This window comes from Charadrius vociferus, unplaced genomic scaffold (assembly GCF_000708025.1).
Source record: "Charadrius vociferus isolate BGI_N301 unplaced genomic scaffold, ASM70802v2 scaffold342, whole genome shotgun sequence".
Classification (NCBI taxonomy): domain Eukaryota; kingdom Metazoa; phylum Chordata; class Aves; order Charadriiformes; family Charadriidae; genus Charadrius; species Charadrius vociferus.
The window spans coordinates 1,423,665-1,443,848 of record NW_009647231.1 but is presented as its reverse complement, the minus strand read 5'-3'; the positions used below and the strand labels follow the sequence as shown (position 1 = coordinate 1,443,848).

Sequence of the window (20,184 nt, the reverse complement as noted above, 5' to 3'; positions counted from 1 at the left end):
ATAGATTTGCTGGGTATTTTGGTCTCTTAGGGAATATTTTCTTTTACTATGGAATAATCTCTGATGCACACTAACATTTTTTTTGTAAAAGAAAATTTCCATGAGAAATAAGCTTTATAATAGTAGGCTTCTTGTGTTGTATTTTTACCTGTCATCCTGAATAGTGCTAGTATCCTGTTGAATGATACAGCTTGTAAGTATCTGTTAGCTATTTCACAGCGTAGAAAGCAAATGGGGCAATAAGTTTTCCCATTGTAATAGCGTGGCAAAGTATATCACACATGTACATTTTTGAATGTTTAGAGATCTTCCTAAATCCGTGCAGGTCTGCTGGCTGCAGTGGCTTCCACTATGCTGCATGTTTTGGTTGATACGGACACCTCCCAGACAGACTAAGCAGAGCTGGGCTCTATTCCTGTCCCTCCTGTCCATTGTCTGAAAGCTACTTCACCCGATACTTCACCTTGGCACTTCAACCTTTTCACATCATCTGTTGCATGCAATGTGTATCTGTATCAATTACTCGCATGTGTATGTAAATACAAGTTAATGTTTTTTGGCTATTTAGGGGTACTTAATGGGGCATACGTTTAAATAATGAAAATAGCTGTCTTTCTGACTGCCTGGAACAGGTTGGCGGTCTGTTCCATTGCAGTCTCATGAACATTAGAGGAGTAAATCCAATTTGCGCAGAGCCATACATCTGACTTTTGATTGCTTCAATTTACCAACATAACAACATTTAAGCATAACTTTTCTGTGCTGATTTCCTAATTAAAACAAAAGAAAAACAAAATCAAAACAGAAAAAACAACCCAAAAGCTAAGGGAAGGTGGAAAAAAGAACGGCAGGTTTATATAGAAATGTGTTGCTCACACTAGTTTTTAGCTGCAGGAGCTCAGGATATTTAGATTCACAGCATAAATTTCTGCGGTTTTAGCTAAAATCACACCTTTGCAGAAGTTTTATTCTTTATATGGACCAGCCATATAAAACCCATGCTGGGTTTGTTGCATGAGGACTTCAGCAGAGATATTTTACTAGAACGGAAAAGAAGGTAGAAAATTTGTAACTGTTGCATCTGTTCTTGGTTTTGAAAGGGAATGTAGTTCTTAAACTGCAGACTGTCACTAAGGACATAGATTTGCCTCACTCATTCTGAAAGCTGATGTGACTAAGTGAATGAACTCTTATTTACAACCTGGCCAAGTTTAGTATCAACCAACATTGTATTCGGTACAAATGACACACGGTAGACTCGTGCATGCTCATGATGGTTGGCGTAGAGGAGACTTAGTGAAATGAGTGGATGCTCATGTAAATGCTCTGCAGGTAGCAATACAGGGCTAGCATTATATGTGTTGCCATTAAAGGAATGAAATTCTGTAAGGCTATGAGACATTCTGGATGATGCTCAGAGGTTTTCACAGCAAGCCTCTAAAAAGCATTTGTGAAGGGCAGCTTTTCCTGAGTTTATTAATTTGGCCAAATATACATGTATTTCTCAGATGATAGCAAAAGACAGCACTCTGGCTTAATTATTTTATTCCAAATGGTAAGGTCTCCCCCCAAATCTAGCAGCATCAGAACTCTTAATGAGAATTGTTAGTCATAATTAAGTGTTGCCAGCTACCAATTTTTCTTCACTTTCATTCTCAGGAAAAAATGCACCTTTTCAGCTCATGCTTTTTAAAACAATTACTCATGAGGCCAAGAATTAACCTGGAAAATTTTAATTATAAATTTTAAATTAGAACTATTTAGTTATAAATAACTAAAAGTGTGAGCTTATAAAGAAAGCAACAGGACTTACTGCTACTAGCTGTGTCAATAATAAATATAATTGAGAAATATAAAATAAATGTGATATTAATAGCACTTGGCAACATCCCTTTATTGTTAAATGCAGTATATATGCACAATATATTAATTTAAGATAAGCATGCTTGTACCTCAAGTCATTGTTAAGATCCTATATGATTTTTCTGTTGTTACATGGGTCCATTCTGGGAGATGTCAACCACGATGATTGCTTTTTCTGTTACAGGGCTTTAGATCAAGTCCTCGTCATGCTAGAAGACGTGTAGCACCTCGCCTTGAAGAAACACAACCTATAGTGGAAGCTCACCACCTAAGTGAGCAGGAAACTTCTGTAAGAAAAAGAAAAATCAAGAAAAGCAGCCGAGTTCAACCAGAATTTTATCATTCTGTTCAAGTTACCCCAACTCGAAAACCTGTAAGTATTCTACCTTTAGGGATAAATACCACTCAAAGTATATTATAGAGGCATATAATATGATTCTAATTTTTGGGGCATCCATATTCTGTTCCTCAATTTAAAAACTTTTCCAGTTCTCATGTTCAGTGAATCTAGATATAAGTTTGTCAGAATGTATTTAATGTTGATTCGTAACTCCAAAAAATCTGGTTCTGAAGGGGGTTATTTAATTTTGATTTTTATTTAATGTTTAGTCTATAGTCAATATTCAAATAAGACAATTCATTTGATAGTTTTATAGTGATATTACTTAAGAGATGTTTATAGCATACATGTATGTTGTTGAAATACCTCACTCAATTAGATTTATCAGAGAATCTATGTACTCAACCAAATTTATATTACATCTCATTACTAGATGCAATTCTGAGATCTCTTCCGCTTTATACAGTATTTACAATCTTTTTGCTCAACAAAACTTGTATCAAGTCTCATCGTTCTTTGCGCCTCAGCTTGATCTACACACAGTTCTTTTAATATTGATAACCTACTTTTAGCGAGGAAACATGACAATTTGTTGAAACACTTACACAATTCCTAATGTAAATGCATGTGAAGATATATCCTGTAGACATAATGTATTTCTCCGTTTAATGAGAGCTCATTGCTTTGATGCATTTGCTGACTAACCTATCTGCGCCAGTGTTAAAGGGCTTGAACTACTTCTATTAAGCCAGTATTATTAAAAAGACAACTATTGAGCATACCCTAAAAAATATTATCTCGAGGTTGCTCCAACCTAACTGAACCTTCCTAGATTTGTGTTAAATTAACACCAAGAACTATCAGTAAGCTCTGAAGTCAGTTTGAGAGAGAGCGTTCCCTAGTGAAAGTACATTGCCTGAGAGAGCAAGAAACTTGTGCAAGGAAAAGAAAGCCAGAGCTGCCAAGAGCTGCCAGAATTTTTACCTTTTAGCCAATACATTTAGTTTCTCTGCTTTCACATCACTACTCCCCAATTTCCTCTGTTCTCTCATGCTTCTACTTATTATTTATTTTATTCTGCTGCTGTTGCTGTGGTTTAATTTGATCTGATGGATTCGTCTTCTGCTCTTCTTAAAGGATCCGCTCTTCCTTTCTTCTTAACGATCTCCCTTTCACTCCTATCCTATCTTGCTCTCTTAGACTACTTTGTCTAACTTTGTTATTCTTACCAGGTGTCCAGCTTCTCATCAGGCTCTCTTCTGTTCATTACTTGCTTCTGGTCCTTTCCCTGCTTTGTTGTCCTTCCTTTATCTCTTCCATCATCTCCTCTATTATTTTCCATTCCTCCCCTTTTTTCGATTCCCTTTTTTGTTTGATTGTTCTTATTTTTTCCAGCGTAGGCCTATGCTGAGGCTAAGCCTGCCTGTAATTGCTGAGGCTATTACCAACTGCTACTGATCACTTACATGGGAAAAAGAGCATCAGTGGTGGTGAATTAAAGAGCTAACACTGTGGAAACGGTCTAAGCAGCAAAACAGGCTTTGAAGGCTGCATTAGTGAAGCTAAGAAAGCCCTCCTTTTCCCCAAAGTCAGTAACACGTCAGGGACTTCAGGAGCAGCAAAGAAAAGAAAAGTATAAGAATAGAGAGTGCACAGTGTTACTATATAACTTCACTTTCCTATCATTTCATGGGTTTATGCTGTGTCTGACAAGACCTATCACTGAAATAATAATAAATCCCAGATTTAGAGAAAACTTCCCTCAGTGCTGTCACTATTATGTCACTATTTTGAAATTGCTTTTGCAGTATATCTTTTATGCAATGTTATGTAGTTCTTTCGCTAGCCTTTCATTCTACAGCCTCGATGAACTCACATTTCTACAAAAAAGCATAAATCATTATCTTTATTAGACTATGATCCAGAAAACATAAGTCACCAATTTCATTTCTCATGGACGTTGTAAATTATTCTGAATGTATTATTAATGCCATGGTGACAGGGTGAGTAAGGTTCATGACATGACAAATCACTGCAGTGTTGTGAAGTTCCACTCAGTCACAATGTTGTCCATCCCGCAGTTTGTCGCAGCTTTGTTCCACTTAGTTTCAATGTCTCAAAGATGAGACTTTTGGCCTTTATCTTTGTACAGTTTTACATGATTCAGTGCCAGAAATGCTCTTGGTAGTCTGCATAATTTCTTTCCATTATTTTTTCCTGTTATTCCTAGCTCTGCCCACTTGAACCACTTTAAATAAATCATCTGTTGTCTTGATGTTTACACTATGGAAATATTTGTAGGCAGCTATGGCCATATCCTGCTTAGTCATCTCTTGAAAAAAATTATGTATGATGTCTGCTAACTAGAAGACATAATTTCTCCTCATAAAACACTTCTCATAATTTTTGTTGCTTTTTTCCTACTCATGCTTTTTTGTCCGCATTTTCTGACAAGAGGGAATTTTATTTCCAAAGTAACTGTAAAACGGCCTTATGGAAACATATTTCTTTACTCCAGGAAATTTTTGAGTGATCAATCCTAAAATATGTTAGCCTGTTTTGTTTCCATATTAAGATACATGTTTAAAGACTTTCCAGATATTTCATTAAAAATTTTGTTGGGTGCTTAGATGCCAGGCTTTCTTATTCCTGCTAATTTAGATTATTTTGTATTTGGTTGGTTTTGTTGTGTCTAAATCTTGTTTTGCAGTTTTCTAGCCACGGCTATAATTATCTGAATTTGCTTGGATTACTTGTCACTTCCTGTGTAGCAATCTCAGATCTTTCCTGTATTGTCCTTGTTCTTGTCAGAACTAAATTAGGTGTAATTGTGTGTACGGGAGTAATCCCACTGAAGACAATAATTGCTCCCCTTGAAAATCTACATGACCAGATCTTTGCAGAAACAGAACATTAGTTTTCTCTGAAAATGTCATTATTTTTTTACACCTTCCAGGTCATTAATGAAGACATTAAATACATTTCGTCCTAATACTGATCCTTACCAGATAGAGTTCATAGCCATTTTCACTTTATTTTATTCATTTGACTGCAGTGCAACATCAACATAATGGTGTGTAGCTTACACCTTTTATGGCGCGTTGTTATATTTTGTGTCCTGTAGGTCACCCTGTCATTGGTGGCTGTATTATTTGTGCTGACATTCTCTATAGGTGACAGTTTTACATCAACTTCACACTGAGGAGAGTACAGATACCTATTACTGGAGTGTGCTTTGAATTTTTGAACACAATATAGAACTCTTGAGAAGAAACAGAACCGTGTTCATTAAATTAGCATGACTTCATGCAAGGCAAGAGTGTTACATATCACTCCTTTCAAGAATCGGTAGCTGATTCTGTATGGGTAGTTAAATTTTCTGAAGCTGTGGAAGGATGCGCAGAAGTCCCCTGTTGTGAGCTCGCTGCCATCTAGCAATACTTCTCCAGGGCAAATTTTAAACTGTGGGTTTTATTACAAGCATTTTGCAAATATTATCTATATTTTAAATAGTGGTCAGCTCTGAAGCAAAAGTATAAAACTCTGCAAATTATTAATCTTTTTTTTTTTTTCCTGTGCTGGCCTGGAACCAAAAGATGGCCTTGAGTTTGTGTAAACATATCTGGCTCCTGAGCTGTGGGGTCAGTTAGACATACAGTTCGGCCAAATTCTAATTTCACCTGTATGTCTAAATACATAGTTGAAAAGAGATGCTGTCAAAGCAACGTCTTTTGACATCTCCATTGTTAAACAATTTGAAGGGCTCCTAAATTGCCTGACTCATGCAGCCACCAAGGATTATTTAAGATCATGAGATGTAGTAACAAAATTTGCACTTGTGTTTGTCATAACAGGATTGCTGTAAGATGTGCAGCAGATAAGACTACAGAGACTGGGGCATAAATAAGCCTGGTTCCTTCGTGTTCAGATGTGAAATCCCTGTTTCTACTCAAAAGCCTTTTACTTTACACATCCAAACTTACTGGTCTATTTTGTCCCAGCACTGTAGCGACAGCATATATTGAGGTGATTATCTAGTGAATACTGTTTAAAAAAAAAAAAATTCTACATTAACCTTAACCTACAAAGAATAAACTGATGACAAATAATGATTATTAAGGATGATCTCAGAAGGATTGCTGCTTGTAGGTATCCCTCAGTGTCTCCTAATGAACCTGTTTCTAATTATTTAAAGACTGCCATTTGCTGCAGCAATTTAGTTCCTTAGTAGTGGGTGCAGCATTGCTACAATTCACTACAAGGGAACCAAGAGGAAGGTCAGATGTCTGGGAGGACACGTGAAAAATCTACTGATGTGAGCAGCTTCATTTGGCTCCACAGAGACTATTGCCATGACTGAAGGAAGCTTGCACTGTAAACTGATGATGCAAGCTTGAAAGCAAAGTTAATCAGTTTCTAATGCATGTAAAACCAGGAGCCGTCCCATCCATAGTCTTACTCAACTATCCTGGTTTTTGCTTTTCTGTGTTTAAGCATTAAAACTTATGAGAAAAACACTATTACAATTTTGTAAGAAAACCACTGAGGAGGTTTCTTAAACATCGGATACCAAATCATTTATAGAAGAACTCTAGGTATTAGTTGACACTTGGTTTGCTTGAGATGAAATTTTTCATATGGATGAAGTTGTTCTACAGGGCTTTTTAAGAGTTTTTTGTATGTCCCATTAAATAATTGCCATTGCATTTCACTGATTTCCATTAATTCTTACTCTGGTTTTATTTACTGGTTTTCCAACACCATGATGTACTTTATATATTTGAATGACCTAATATATATGACATGGAAAAATTACTCATCGCCCTGCACAAGACTTGGTTAATTCCAAGTATTAGCTATTTAATGTATAGATTGCATTCATAGCTTCTTTCTTTTGGAGACATCTGCTTTTGTTGGATTGTGTCTTCAGTGAATCACATTTAGAAGCAAATATGGCAAAACATTATCATATAATCTTCCACATTCAGCACTTTTATTAACATTGTATTAATGTTCTCAAAACATATGACAAAGCTGTGAGCTACCAGCCTCTGAGTGCACTTCTGTGTGTACGCACACACACACGCATGTGTCCTCTCTCAGGATAATTTGAGCACAGCCAGAATGAAGAAATCCAGGGAACATGTGAATGAATATAAAAAGGGAAAAAAAGACTGCATTTTTTGCTTTAAGACCTAAAGGATATTGATGAGGATTTTGAGAAGCACCTGCGAGTTTACTAGGTTACTGATTAGTAAAGTTTTTAACATTTAAGCTTCTAGCTATCTTAAACATTTTTTAAAATACCTCAAGCAACCTATTTTAGGTGTGTAGGATCTTTGCAAATATGACTATAAATGCTAAATCCAGTCATCTCTGAAATGAAGAGAAAGACTTCAGTGGTCATTGGGTTGACTTCAAAGGTACCTCTTCTCTTTCCAAATGTACACACGCTTACCAAGAGACAGTTTACATCTCTCTCTTGGACTGTTGTGTTTTATTGCTTTTCTTATAGCAAATAACTCCTCTCTGATAAATTCTTCATAAACAGTTTACCACAAAGACTTCATTTTCCCGCTGTTCTGCTAGCTTCTGTGACCTCCTCCCTTGCTGCCTGCACCCGATTTCCTCTTGGCTGCTTTTCCCTCTCCACCCTGCAGCTCAGCTATTGCATTGTAGCAATTGCCCATTTCTTCCACTCTTTTTGCTCAGCTCCTAAGCAGTTTAGATTTTTTGAAAGACTGTCTTAAAGGTGTATTGTCATGAGTTTCACTAGGCCAAGGAGGTGATGTCTTTACAACTTTAAAACTACTTTTTATTAAAACACAATGGTAACATGTTGAGAATTAGATAGATCTGAGATTTAAAAATATTGTTGAGTTGTCTTACTAGTGATATTTTTTTCTATGGATGAATTTTGTCTGTATCAATTTTCATTCCCGGGGAAATGATTATTTAGTGAAAATGGGATGAAAGCTTAAACCAGCCTGGCTATGTTTGATCTAAAGTGTTGAAAGTTAGGGTCAAAGTGCACCATCAGCATGAAGCTAAGACAGCAATCTTTGTTGTAGGATGTGACTTTGACTTCTCTTTTACAAGCTCAGAAAAAAGAAAGCAGCAGAGCTAGTCTTGGGGGGGCAGGGGGGGAAGCAAGCAGCATAGCCAATTACACTCTTTTTGATGTAAAAATAGTGCTTACTATCAAATAAACACCTTTGACATCACTTGCCAGTACGGTGGTTTCCTGTTTCCAGACTGCGGATTACATTTTTGTTCAGATTGCAATAGCTTCATGATAAACCTGATTTTGCATCATATTGGTCCTTGGAGGTGAAGCTAACTTGCTACTAAATTAGAAGTGAATGAGATAAATTATTCAATGGTGTTATCAAAGAAATAGAGCTGTAAACCCCTGGCCTGAAAAATGTCTAATACTTTTTTTTTGCCCAGTATTATTTTGCCATGATTTGTATCAACTGGGATTTTGTGTTCATTCATAAAATTATACTACACGTATGCAGTGTAGCCTCACTGAGAAATGAAATTTTTAGCTGTTTAGAATTTTTCTTTTTTAAAATCCCAGTGTCCTTCCTTGAGACCTAGTAATATAAGCTCAAGCTGCTAAATTATGCTAGAAGCCTTAATTGTATGAAAAAATGTTTCATGTAAGTAATCATAAATAGTAAATTCTCTATGGCAGGTTGAAAAAAAATATTAATGAGCTCTGATTTTTGTTATGATGGTGTTGTTTGCACAACTTATAATGACCAGTAATTGTCTCATAGATGCATAGTAATTATAGTCTAAATGCAGATGTTTCCTTTTCCTTTGCTGCCACAGGAGTCACTCCTTGGAGTTGTATTGTGTAACATCCTACTGTGGCACATAAACAGTACATCTTTATATAGCAAGGGACTCCCTTATCCGTTTGTATTTATATATAACATTGCACATGGGTATTATGTTAAAAGAATAGTTTGGCAAAGTCAAGTTTTCAAACGTTAGCAAGTTCTGGAATTAAGGTTACACGTGCAGCTTTAATTCAGTCGATTATGTATCTGCATTGTCATACAGACTTTAATTGTATGATGGCATACTGTTTTTTCACAGGCTGTATTCTGTATTCATCATAGGATGGAAGTGCTCTTAGGATGACTCTTATGTGTAGGAGTTCTGCTGCAGAAATTGTAAAGTGTGTAAATGAATAAAATGGGAGATTGTAGGAAGAGAGGATCTCTTATTTCTTTAAAAAGCAGTGAGTGCTGCCTTGGAGATTGAAGGGTGGGCATCTCACTTTGACCTAGGTATCAAAATTGACATCCTGGTTTCAGTTTGCATCCTGCCTAATGGGAAAGATCATTAGTATTCATGAAGCAGTCAGATACTACTGTGGCACAGAACAGTCTATGAAATAATAATTTCTTCTTCATTTGAGTAGCATGAAACGAGTTAAGTTTTGGGACTGCCCTTTGAAGAGAGGATGACAAAAGGAAATATTGAACAGCTGTTTATGAAGTGAATATCACCCATCATTTGCATTAAATGAGACCAAGACATTGGGGAAATAATAGGATATGATCACATATAAAATATACAAGTAAACAGGCTGAACTAAGGTTGCACAGTGAACCTTGAATCTGGGATTTGGTAACATTTTAGTGCATGACTTTGCAACCTTAAGAAAAATATTTTAACAGGAACTTTGTGTTTAATTTCCTACTGTTGTAAAAAAAGTAAACTTAAAACCAGCTCTGTTGTGCAGCTCATCAGCAGGTTTTGATGCTTGAACTAAAACACAGAAAATTCTGCTACTGGATTTCAGGGAGAGACTGACGATATTTCTATTCCTCCATATGAATCAGTAACATAGGGGAAGAGGTATTTTTTCTAAAAGAAAACATAGGGGAAGAGGTATTTTTTTCTAAAAGAACTCTCAGATATTTGCTAATGGTGGAGTTGAGGTGAAGTTTCCATTTCCTAACAGGCTTCTGAGGGAGATATGCTTTCTTGTGCTCATTCTTCCCAAGTGTGGCTTTTTCTGCCCTGTCTCCTCTAGCCTGGTCCTGACCTGCCCCTGACCCCCCACTGGCTCCTTCCTTGCTGCCCAGTCCTTAGTCCTCTGCCAACCTCAGCCCTTCTCCTCTCACTTTGGTAGTCGTTACATCACTCATCCATGTCACACCTCTTGCACAGCTCTTCCCAGGCTCACCTGGTCAGTCATCCCGTTGCTCTGAGGCACTTGTTCAAACAGTCTCTTTGATTTCTGTGTCTCCCTGTGGCCACTGGTTGCATACTCTACACGTACCTTCTGTGGCTCTTGTCTCTCTTCTTGGAGACCTCCTCACACACAGTTTCTACCCTCCTTGTTCATCAGAGAACCTTGTTCAAAGCCTTTTGCTGAGGCAATACCAGTTTCACGCCAGCATGTCAGATACGTAGCTCTCCCCTGATCCACTCTCTCCAGCATTGATGGCTACTAGTCCCAGCTGTTACCTTGCAGGTCCATTTCTCCTTTAGTCTTTATCCACAGAGTCTGCTGGTCCCTTGAACACTTTTCAGCTGCAGCTCCCAGACTCTGCTGGTCTCGGTGTTTGTCCCTCCGGCTGTCAGTCCCAGCGTACTTCTCCAGCCCTTTCCTCCAGTGCGCTGGTTCCGGTATTTGTCCTCTCTACATTCAGATCATACGGCTTCTTCCTCTTGCTGGCTAAGCACGGCTGAGCGAGTCACGGAGAACGTAAAAGAAACGGTCTCCTGTCTGTGAAGTCTGGTGCCTGCCCTCCCCTGCTCTCCATGCCTCTTGCCCGCACCGCCATCAGCCTGCAACCACAGCAGGTAACTATTAGACAGAAAGATTATTTTTCGCTCCATACCTCCAAGCTGGAAGGATCCTACTCCGTTCCTTGGTGGGGATGGTAGGTGTCCGGAGAGCAGAGGTAAGAGCTGCAAGGGTGGAATTTGCTTGGTCAGTCCGTGATGGCGGGGTATTAGCCCAGCAGCTGTAAGACCCCTGGGAGTCTTTGGTTAATGGGTGCCTGAAGGGATTTTAGTTGATAAATTGAAGAGATTTTAGTTGATAAATTCAAACATGGCCTTTTAAAAATAAAAATCTGGTAAAATCACACTGGTAGTGACCTGGGCCTTAGGAATAGTTAAATCAAACTATTTATCTTTGCAAAGAAGTACTCCTAGCAGATGAGGAGAGATTAAAAGAAGTTGACTTGCTCGGCAAAGCAAAAATGGACTGAGAGGAGGTACAATGCAGGCTATGAACGCATCAGGGAAGCAAAAAAGGTATTGAAGGAAATGAACACTGTTGTCGCAAAAAAACCCCAAAAGACCAGAAATAAGTTTTAGTTGGCAACTAGAGGAAGATTACTTGTGATCAAGAGAGCAGTAGGTTCTGGAGCAGCTTTCTCATCAGAGCAGTGAGATCAGGCCCAAACTTTAAAAGCTTTACTTGATACTCCCTGATGCTAGGGATAGCAGATGGTATTTATATCTCAAAGACTTATCACTCTGACAAATGTAGACAGATTTTTAACAAAGATGGCAAAAGGCCTATGTCTAGCTTAAAGGATATTCATATTTGAAGTATCCGTCCCAAAGTCTACTGTCTTCTCAAAAAAAGATCACTGGGATATTTTTTTAGTGTTGACAAATAACTACTGGATATTTTATAATCATCTTGCTCTCAGGCTTCTCACTCAGCCTTTGACTAAAAATTTTCAAGAAAATTCAACCTTGGGCAGAGAGTATTTTCAACCAAACATAAGATAAGGTAACTTGAAATGGATTTTATAAGAAAAAACAATCTGGTAACTTAATTATTAAGAGTATTACTAGTATTGTGTAATTATAAGAACCTGTATTTTCAAATAGTTAAATGTTGATTGATTGCTGCATCAAGTCTTGAAACTTTGTTTTTAAACATGGGATTCAAACAGTTTGAAAAGAATAAATGAATGTTTAGTTCTATAAGGGGGGGAAACATGAGTCAGGAACGTTAACAGTTGTTACTGAAAGCAGAATATCAATACCACTGGTTTAGATTTTCATTATGTCATTTAAAAAAAAAAAAATCTAAGTCTTGCTTTTATTTTTTCTTGAAAACAATCTGTGCCCATCAGAGATTGAAAAGCTACTTAGAACTTTAATTTGCTTTCACTATCCAGAGTGTTTTCCTACTCTGATATACCTTTTATGGCAGGTTTTCTATTAAAACATAGATAAAATAGAATACATCTACAATGAGAAGTTTAGAAGGCTGAGGAAAGTATTTCAAGCTAGATGATTTCTTATTCCTGACTCTTCCTCTGTTACATGGTTGGCCTTGTAGGCATAGTAAGCAGACAAAATTCTGTGCCTTCCTCAAACCTTAGTTGTTCTGTCATGTTATTCTCTTTTGAGTCTGGCAGACTAGGGGGATCTGAATGGATGCAAGATAGCTGCAATTAAAAATTAATATGAAATTTATTTTTAGGTAATGGAAGCGTTTTTTTGCAACAGTTATATACAGCAGTCATCTAAAGTATATGCATTTCTTTCACAGAAATAATTCACGATTTTGAGATGATGAAATCCTGACATTTTAGGTATTAGTATCTATGAAACATTATTTTTGAAACAAGATAATGATAATGGAAGTAGCACTTATATCTTGTTCATGGTTATAGCATAAAACTCAACTAAAATACTTATTCCACATGCTGTAGCTTCCCAGATACTCACAGCTCAAAATATTATCTTCCTATCTGCAAAACTTTCAGTACCTTTCTGTCAGCTTCTATATTTCAGGATGAAATCCTGTAATGCATATTGAAAAACTAAATAGGGGAAATAAGTGAGGAGTAAAGGAATGGATTAAATGTGTTATATATCAGGGCTGTCATGTTGATGATATTATTAATTTTCAATCCACATTTTTGTTAGCAGAGGTTTACTAAGTAGCTTTTCAAGAGAACTGTTGGCTTTGGCACAATACGGCTAGTTAAGTGGAGTATTATTTGGCCCTACTTACATACAGGTCTTGATTACACTGAATGAAGTATGCCTTGCTTTTCAGTTTATTCATTTGAAAAGGAAAAAAGAGCAAGCGGGTTTTCCTTGCACAACAACATACTTTAAATGCACATCAGGGAACTTTCTGCCTTATTTTTCTCTTTATGATGGCCATCTTCCTTGGCAGAAGTTGCTGAGATCTGTGGAGATTATCTTGACAGTATCTGATCCCTCAGCTCATCTCACAGTTAACAGGGAATTACAAATGTGGAGCATGTCTCAACTTTCTGCTCCTGAGAGAGATCACTGATACCTGAAGTAAATGAAACAGAAACTCTACTTGCTGTAGCGTAATATTCACTAATTTCTTTTTTTAGCTACTAGAAGATGGTATCAGTTCAGACCAATAAGTACCTGAAATGTGGTCTATCTGGGCAGAAGTCGTAAGTGAGCTGCATTGTGGTTTCTGTTGCCTCCATTGCACATGTCTCATCCAGGGACTACTTCCATATTTTACCCAATTACTACTTAAAGCAGAATGTATAAGCAGTCATCGGAGCAGGGGTCAGAACCCAGCACTTCATTCTTCCCAGAGAGAGCCTGTCATGCTCCGACACAGAGCGCTACGCTCACTCTTCTTCCTTTTCATTCCACACCAAGAAATCTGGAACGTTTTTTTTTTTTTTTTGGAAGCTGTACCACTTCCACATCCAGGAGGTTGTTGCAGAATAGTCTCCAGGCTGGCTGCCGGGAGATGAGGCTTTGAGTCTAGCTTTCAAGCTTCTTAAGACAATAAGGAAAAGGCAAACAGCTGCTTCACTTCTTGTGTGGTTCACAAGAAACTAGTTATCCCTGTTGTTATGAAAGGATGACCAAGGTCAAATTTCAGGAGAAGGTCTGGTGGTGTCTCACGTCCCTGAAGAATGAGATACTGCATCATCCTGGGTAACCAGTTTTTTTCTGATTTTTTTCTGAGCTCCTACCAAAAACTCAGTTTTGCATCACATCAGCTTTAGATACGCAAGTAGATGGTTATCCAGTAAACCTAGTTTGATGTTACAAAACTGTATTGCAATGTCCAAGTACATTTGTGGATCTAGCCCTTTATCCATTTTGAATTTCATTTTCTCAAATAACCTATTTCTTTCATGCAAGTTGTCTCTGTAAGGTTATTTTCAAAGTGGGGAATGGTAGAGATTGACCTACTAGCATCCAGAAAAGATCCCATCTCCTTTCAAAAGCCTATGAAAGTGTCAGGATTTCCTTGTATAAATACAATCACAGGCTCAAAATGCATGCAATAGAATAAACAGTGAATGCTTATTTCCATCTTCTCCTACCTTTAGAAAGAATGAATGTAAATTCTCTCTAGAAAGCAGTAATTTGTCTTGATGTTTGAAAAGCCTAACTATTCACAAAGGTAGTTTAGCAGAGAGTCAGACCCTTGATGCTCAGGAGTTTCAGACTTCGTGTGTTTGCCTTCCAGCTTTCTGCTTATTGCTTCATAACATTAAATGCAAACCCAGAAACTCTGTAGCTACGTTTGTATATCCTGGTAATGTAGGTACTTTCAAGTATTGATGCCCTCTTAAATGACTGGCACAGAACCAGAGAAAAATATTCATTTAATATGGCTGTGTCTCCACTGGTGGATATATATATATTTTTTTTTTTTTAAGCTTAGCATAGTTGGTTTTACATTGCCCTTGTTTGTACTGTCATTTGTGTATCTGTTTTGAATTTTTATCATTTCTGACAACATGCAGTCCCAAGGGACTCGCATAGCCTGATTACATACATTGGATGTTTTGTATTCTGCATCGCGTTATCATCTAATCAGGTTAAAGTGGTAAAGATTTACTAATGGGAACATTCAGTTGCCCTAGATTTTGTCTTAAATTTGTTAAGTTATTTTACTTTAAAAGTCGATCCACTTTAATATAATTCAATCTGGGATGTTAAAGGACAAAAATAGCCTGTTACATTCAACTGATATTATAAATCATTCTAAATTAGGAGGAGTTTTGTTGAAACACACTCAGTAAAATCATGATTCAGACACTTAATTTCTGTTCATATTTGTTCATTGTCAGCAATGAACATAATGAAAGAAAAGAAAATGTATTCCAGGAATTCTGAGATAGTTTAGTATAACTAGAATATAAATAATTTATAATGAAACTGAAAATTAAATTTCAGTCAGTGTTGACCTATACTTCCCAACAGCTTCCAAAAACCAGCATGAAAGAACTTATAGCAATGGAATAATCTTCTCAAAGATAAGATGTGAAAGTACAAGATATTTGATTAGAATTCAGTTGGCTAGCATAACCTCTGATGTGTCATAAAGTTGGGGAATATTTGCAATATGACGATAATTTGGTATCAGCCTCTTGGCAGCTTTTGCCAGCTGGATTGCTTGACCAAGTTTAAAATCTCACCTCTGCTAATGCTTCCGCCTCGAGGAATGACAGTGCAAAACCTACTGGTGTTCTTGAGGGTATCGGGTCCTATTTAGAGGTGGCTTATCTGATATATGGTGTTCTGCGTTACTTCATACATTACAGCTATACAGTCTTCCAACTAGTTTTCCACCTGATCTTCTGCAGTGCCTCACCTGTGACAAACAGTCCTTTTTTCCCTCCTCAAAGGAAATCAAGACTTGGTACTTGGCCAAATCCTTCTTACAAGAAGTGTACTAAATACTTCTTGGAAATCATCCCCATTACTGGAAACCAGCTTGCTTTTATAGCAGAGTAGCAAGCCTGACTCTCAGGCAGCTCTGCAAATCACCTGATTGCAGAGCAAACCCTAGACACAGGCAGAAATGAGTTTTGCTCTCCTAAATGCTTGTCCCAAGCACTTTGCCTCCCGAGACACAGCGGCGAAGACTCTGTGTGCAGTTTGCACCCCCCTGTGGTACTGACGATGAAAGGATGCATTCCGTTTAATCCTGTACTTTGAATGCAGAAAAACCTCTTCTGAGATTTTCTTATGTATGACCTACAGGCTTCAATGCACAAGCTGCTATATGCACAACTGCTTGCAAATGCAACAGTCCCTGCTGATCGACAATAGAAGCTACAGATAAGTCTTTAGGCTAATGAGCAGAAGGAATGCATAATCGGAGGCACAGAATAAGCAGCTATAGCATCTGGGCTGTGACCTTACAGGCCTTCTAGTTAAGAAGGGTCAAGCCCTGACCCTCACTAAGTCCCAGAGTAGGCTAAGTAAGGATGCATCTGATCATTATTTTAGTGGATATAAAAGACACGTCACTCACATAACCCAAAAAAGTTTTGTTATTGACAGTTATGTTTTTCATTTGCATACAGCAATGTGCTTTACAGAAAAATAACAGAAGTGCCTTACGTATTTGGATTTTAATAGAATATAACCAATTTTTTTTCCACATGCTGTCCTAATTGGCCAGGAACCCTTTTCAGGATAGTACAGATGTTCTGCATTATTTTGTATTTTTTAAACTGGCTAATATGTTGTTGTAATCATGGACTTATTTGGCACTTAGAGCTATGGCATAGAAAATGTGTTTGCTAGAAACAAACAATCCAGTGGGATGAGTGGTAAGCATGTTGTGAACAGTGGCTATGCAAAAAGAGAACAATTACAGACTTCTTATCAAAGCTGTTAATTTACTCAAGCAAAGCAAAGCAGTTGTTAAGTTCCATTATAAACGTCTTTGGAATAGCAGTCAAGATGCTTAAAAATACTTATGTGCTCAATAGCTCTGTGTACACATTACTCAGAAGCATCTCCACGCTGAACAAAAAAGTAGACTGTAATCAAGTTAGAAGTTAGCATTTCTTAGATGTGAGTTTGCTAGATATTGCTATTATGAAAAGTTCCTTTCTGAGCTTCCTACCGTGTTCTGAAAATGAGATAACGTGATTCCTGAAGAGTTAGTAAACTGAAGTGGGGTTTTTTCATTCATTTTGTTAATGTATGCATTGAGTAAGGTAGAAGAACAACTTAGAAGAGGACAGCGAGTTGTAATACATATAGATGTCAAAGATTGCTCTACCATTGCCTGTTCAGTTTGATTTCTCAAGAATATGGGAGCGGGGTCTTCTCACATAGTGTATCTTCCAGTATTGTAGCACAGCTGACCGGGACAGTCTCTTTTTTCCTAAAATTGACATCTCAGTAGAGAGTATGGAAAATACGTTCAGGGGTGTATATGGAACTATCACTCAACGGTGCTTTTTGGTTGGAGGAACTATAGAAGGAGTTGTTGTTATAAAGAACAAGAATGGGTTATTAAGGCCTCTTTAGAGAAAAGGCTAAATCCTACTGGATAAAAATTTCTTTCAAAGATAAATCTGAGAGTTGAGCGATCTTTTCTTCAAAGCTTCAGTAACAACTGCTATTGTACTTTGTCCTTGCATATTCCAAGCTGCTACATAAATACTAACAAAATATCTCTATAGCACCCTCACAGCACTGTGTCTAGGCTCTTTCTAATTCTCATATTATAAACTAGAAATGACGAAGGTGAAGAAATTGAAAGGCCAAATCTGTCTCCATGGGTCTGTGTGATCCAAAGATACTGAGGGTTGCTGAGCAGCCAACAGAAGATACAGGCCTGCAGCAGGATGTTCAGAGCTGGGATTAAAGGGAACACTTTCTCTTTTATGGCAAAATCTGGAGCTAAGGACAGGCCACAAGAAATCTAATCCCTGACTAAGCACATCAAGGGCCTTGTTAGCCCCACCTGGTACAGCAAAGTGCCCTCCATGCTCTGCGGCAAGCTGTGCACTTCCAGCTCCCATCAGGGAGACCCCTGTCTGTGACCATCTTGCCTTATGAGATCCTACAGAGAGTTTTAGCTTATTATATAAACTGGCAGCAAAATATTCCCGGCACTAGAGCTAATTATGAAGGCAATCAGAGCTGAGATCAGACATCTCATGTTTCTGTTTTTCTGCACTTACCTCTTGCTCTCTCCACATCACAATACAGCGAACAAGAATTCAGTTAATTGGTTTTATGTATTTCTTCCCTCCCTCTCTCCCCTTCTGAACTTCACCATGAAGTACTGTAGAAGACGAAAAGAGGATTGGGGGTAGAAGTGAAGGAGATCAGGAGGAGCAACCACTAAGAAGAGATCCCCTCTTGTTTAGCCAATTATTTAAGTGTATGTTATTGTCAGTTTTATGCATAGTATATAGTGCATCACATTGTTACTCTGGATCATGCAGGTTTTGTGTTTTAAAAAGGGTAAAATACCCCACAATGTAATAATGATGATTCACGTGTCCATGCCATGAGAATCAACAGTAAAATGGTTCAGACAGCAACAATAAATTTTATCAGATCTCAGTCACAGTACAAATTTCTTCTGTAAATAAAGGTACACTTTAAGCCCCCCTTAAAAAAAGGGTTTCAAGACAAGTCTAAAATAATAGCTGGTTTAGTATCAAAAAATCTGGAATTTAGAAGGGCTGAATGAGGGCTGTCTCTGCAAAACAGTATACTACACCTCTCCAAACTAATAGCATAGACCTAAAAATAAACATCATACCTGGACTCGCATCAGGTTACACTTGTAAAAGACTATCACAGTAGCTGTCACATGAAATCACACATCAAACCCATCGTTTTCTAGTCAGGTGCCCTGGAGAAACCACAGGTCTCTCCAATCAGAAAATGCAGAGGGAGAGAAATAGCACCTTGCCCCCGTGGTGTCCCGAGAACCTGTGTAAAATGTATCCTAAATTTTCAACATGGTGTTGAAATGTTATCGTTCAGACATCTCCGTTTCCCACTTCACCCTGAGCAGGGAAGCCAGAAATGGCAGCAGCCCCATCCCTGCACTGCATCAGTGCTTATTTACATTTCTGGAAGCGCTCTTTTTTGGGGGAGCTGGGAAGTCTGAACGTGGGTACGGTCTGTAAGTCCAGATCAGCCGTTTGTTTGCCGAAGCCGCCTCGGCAAAGCGCGACCGAGACCTGCCTGTCATGCCCCGCTACCCCAGGGGGCTGCTCAGAGAAATCATCTTTCCCTTCCCCCTTCCCTCCCTCGCCGGGGGGCTGTTCTGGGGAAGCGGGGCGGTAACAAAGAGCCCGGCGTGGGCCGCCCGCGGGCGTGGGTCTTCCCCAGAGACGGATTTAACACGACCGATCTCACCAGCGGCAGCTCGATGATGGCAAGCCTTTCCCTCGTCCTGGCGGGGGAGCCAAACGCTATCGATTTGTAGCCCGGAAGGTTTTTTTTTTTCCGCTTGTTGTTGCTGCTGCTGCTGGGTTTATTGTTGGGGAAGGGGGAGGCTCATTTGCGAGCTGGTTGCCCAGCCGCCGCTCTCCCCACGCATCCCTCCAAATGCATTTCCACTAGAGACCGGCTATTTTTTAGGAGGATCACCCTCTGCTCCCACAAACGCACCCTTGTTCCCCCCCCCCCCTAAATTGACGGCAATGGTGAGCGGCATCCCTCTCCCCTACCCTCCTTTTCCCGTGAGATGCTTTTCCACGCCACGCGGGGCGGGTACTCGCCGGTGCTACCGGAGGCCCCGCGTCCCGTGCGGCTCCCCACGCACTCTCCCTCTCTGTCTCCCCGTGCAGAGCTCCGGCAACGCGTCCTACCGATGCTCCATGTCGTCCTCCGCCGATTTCTCCGACGAGGAGGACTTCAGCCAGAGGTCGGGGACGGTATCGCCGGCACCGGGGGACACGCTGCCCTGGAACCTGCCCAAACACGAGCGGTCCAAGCGGAAGATCCAGGGCGGCTCCGTGCTGGACCCCGCCGAGAGGGCCGTGCTGCGCATCGCCGGTAAGGCGCGGCCGGGGGCTGATGGGGGCGGGTAGGGGGCAGAGGGGACCCCCCCTTTTCCTTCCTTCTCTTGCCTTTCCGAACGCGGCCCCTCCGGGGGGGGATGACTAAGCTCTTTGGCTGCGTTTTGCCGGCCGGGTGAATTGATGCGTGTGGGAAAACGAGCCGAAATAGGCGCAGGTGCGCCTATTAAA

At 39.2% G+C, this 20,184-nt stretch overlaps 1 protein-coding gene across 1 annotated transcript in view; it reads left to right on the top strand.

The window, feature by feature from the left end:
* Positions 1-20,184, top strand: part of DST (dystonin) — a 310,119-nt gene that overhangs the window by 13,263 nt on the left and 276,672 nt on the right. Inside the window, exons 3-4 of the mRNA XM_009879834.1 lie at positions 2,048-2,236; positions 19,783-19,990. Of these exons, the coding sequence (XP_009878136.1) occupies positions 2,048-2,236; positions 19,783-19,990 (397 nt within the window). The remainder of the gene's footprint in view (positions 1-2,047; positions 2,237-19,782; positions 19,991-20,184) is intronic.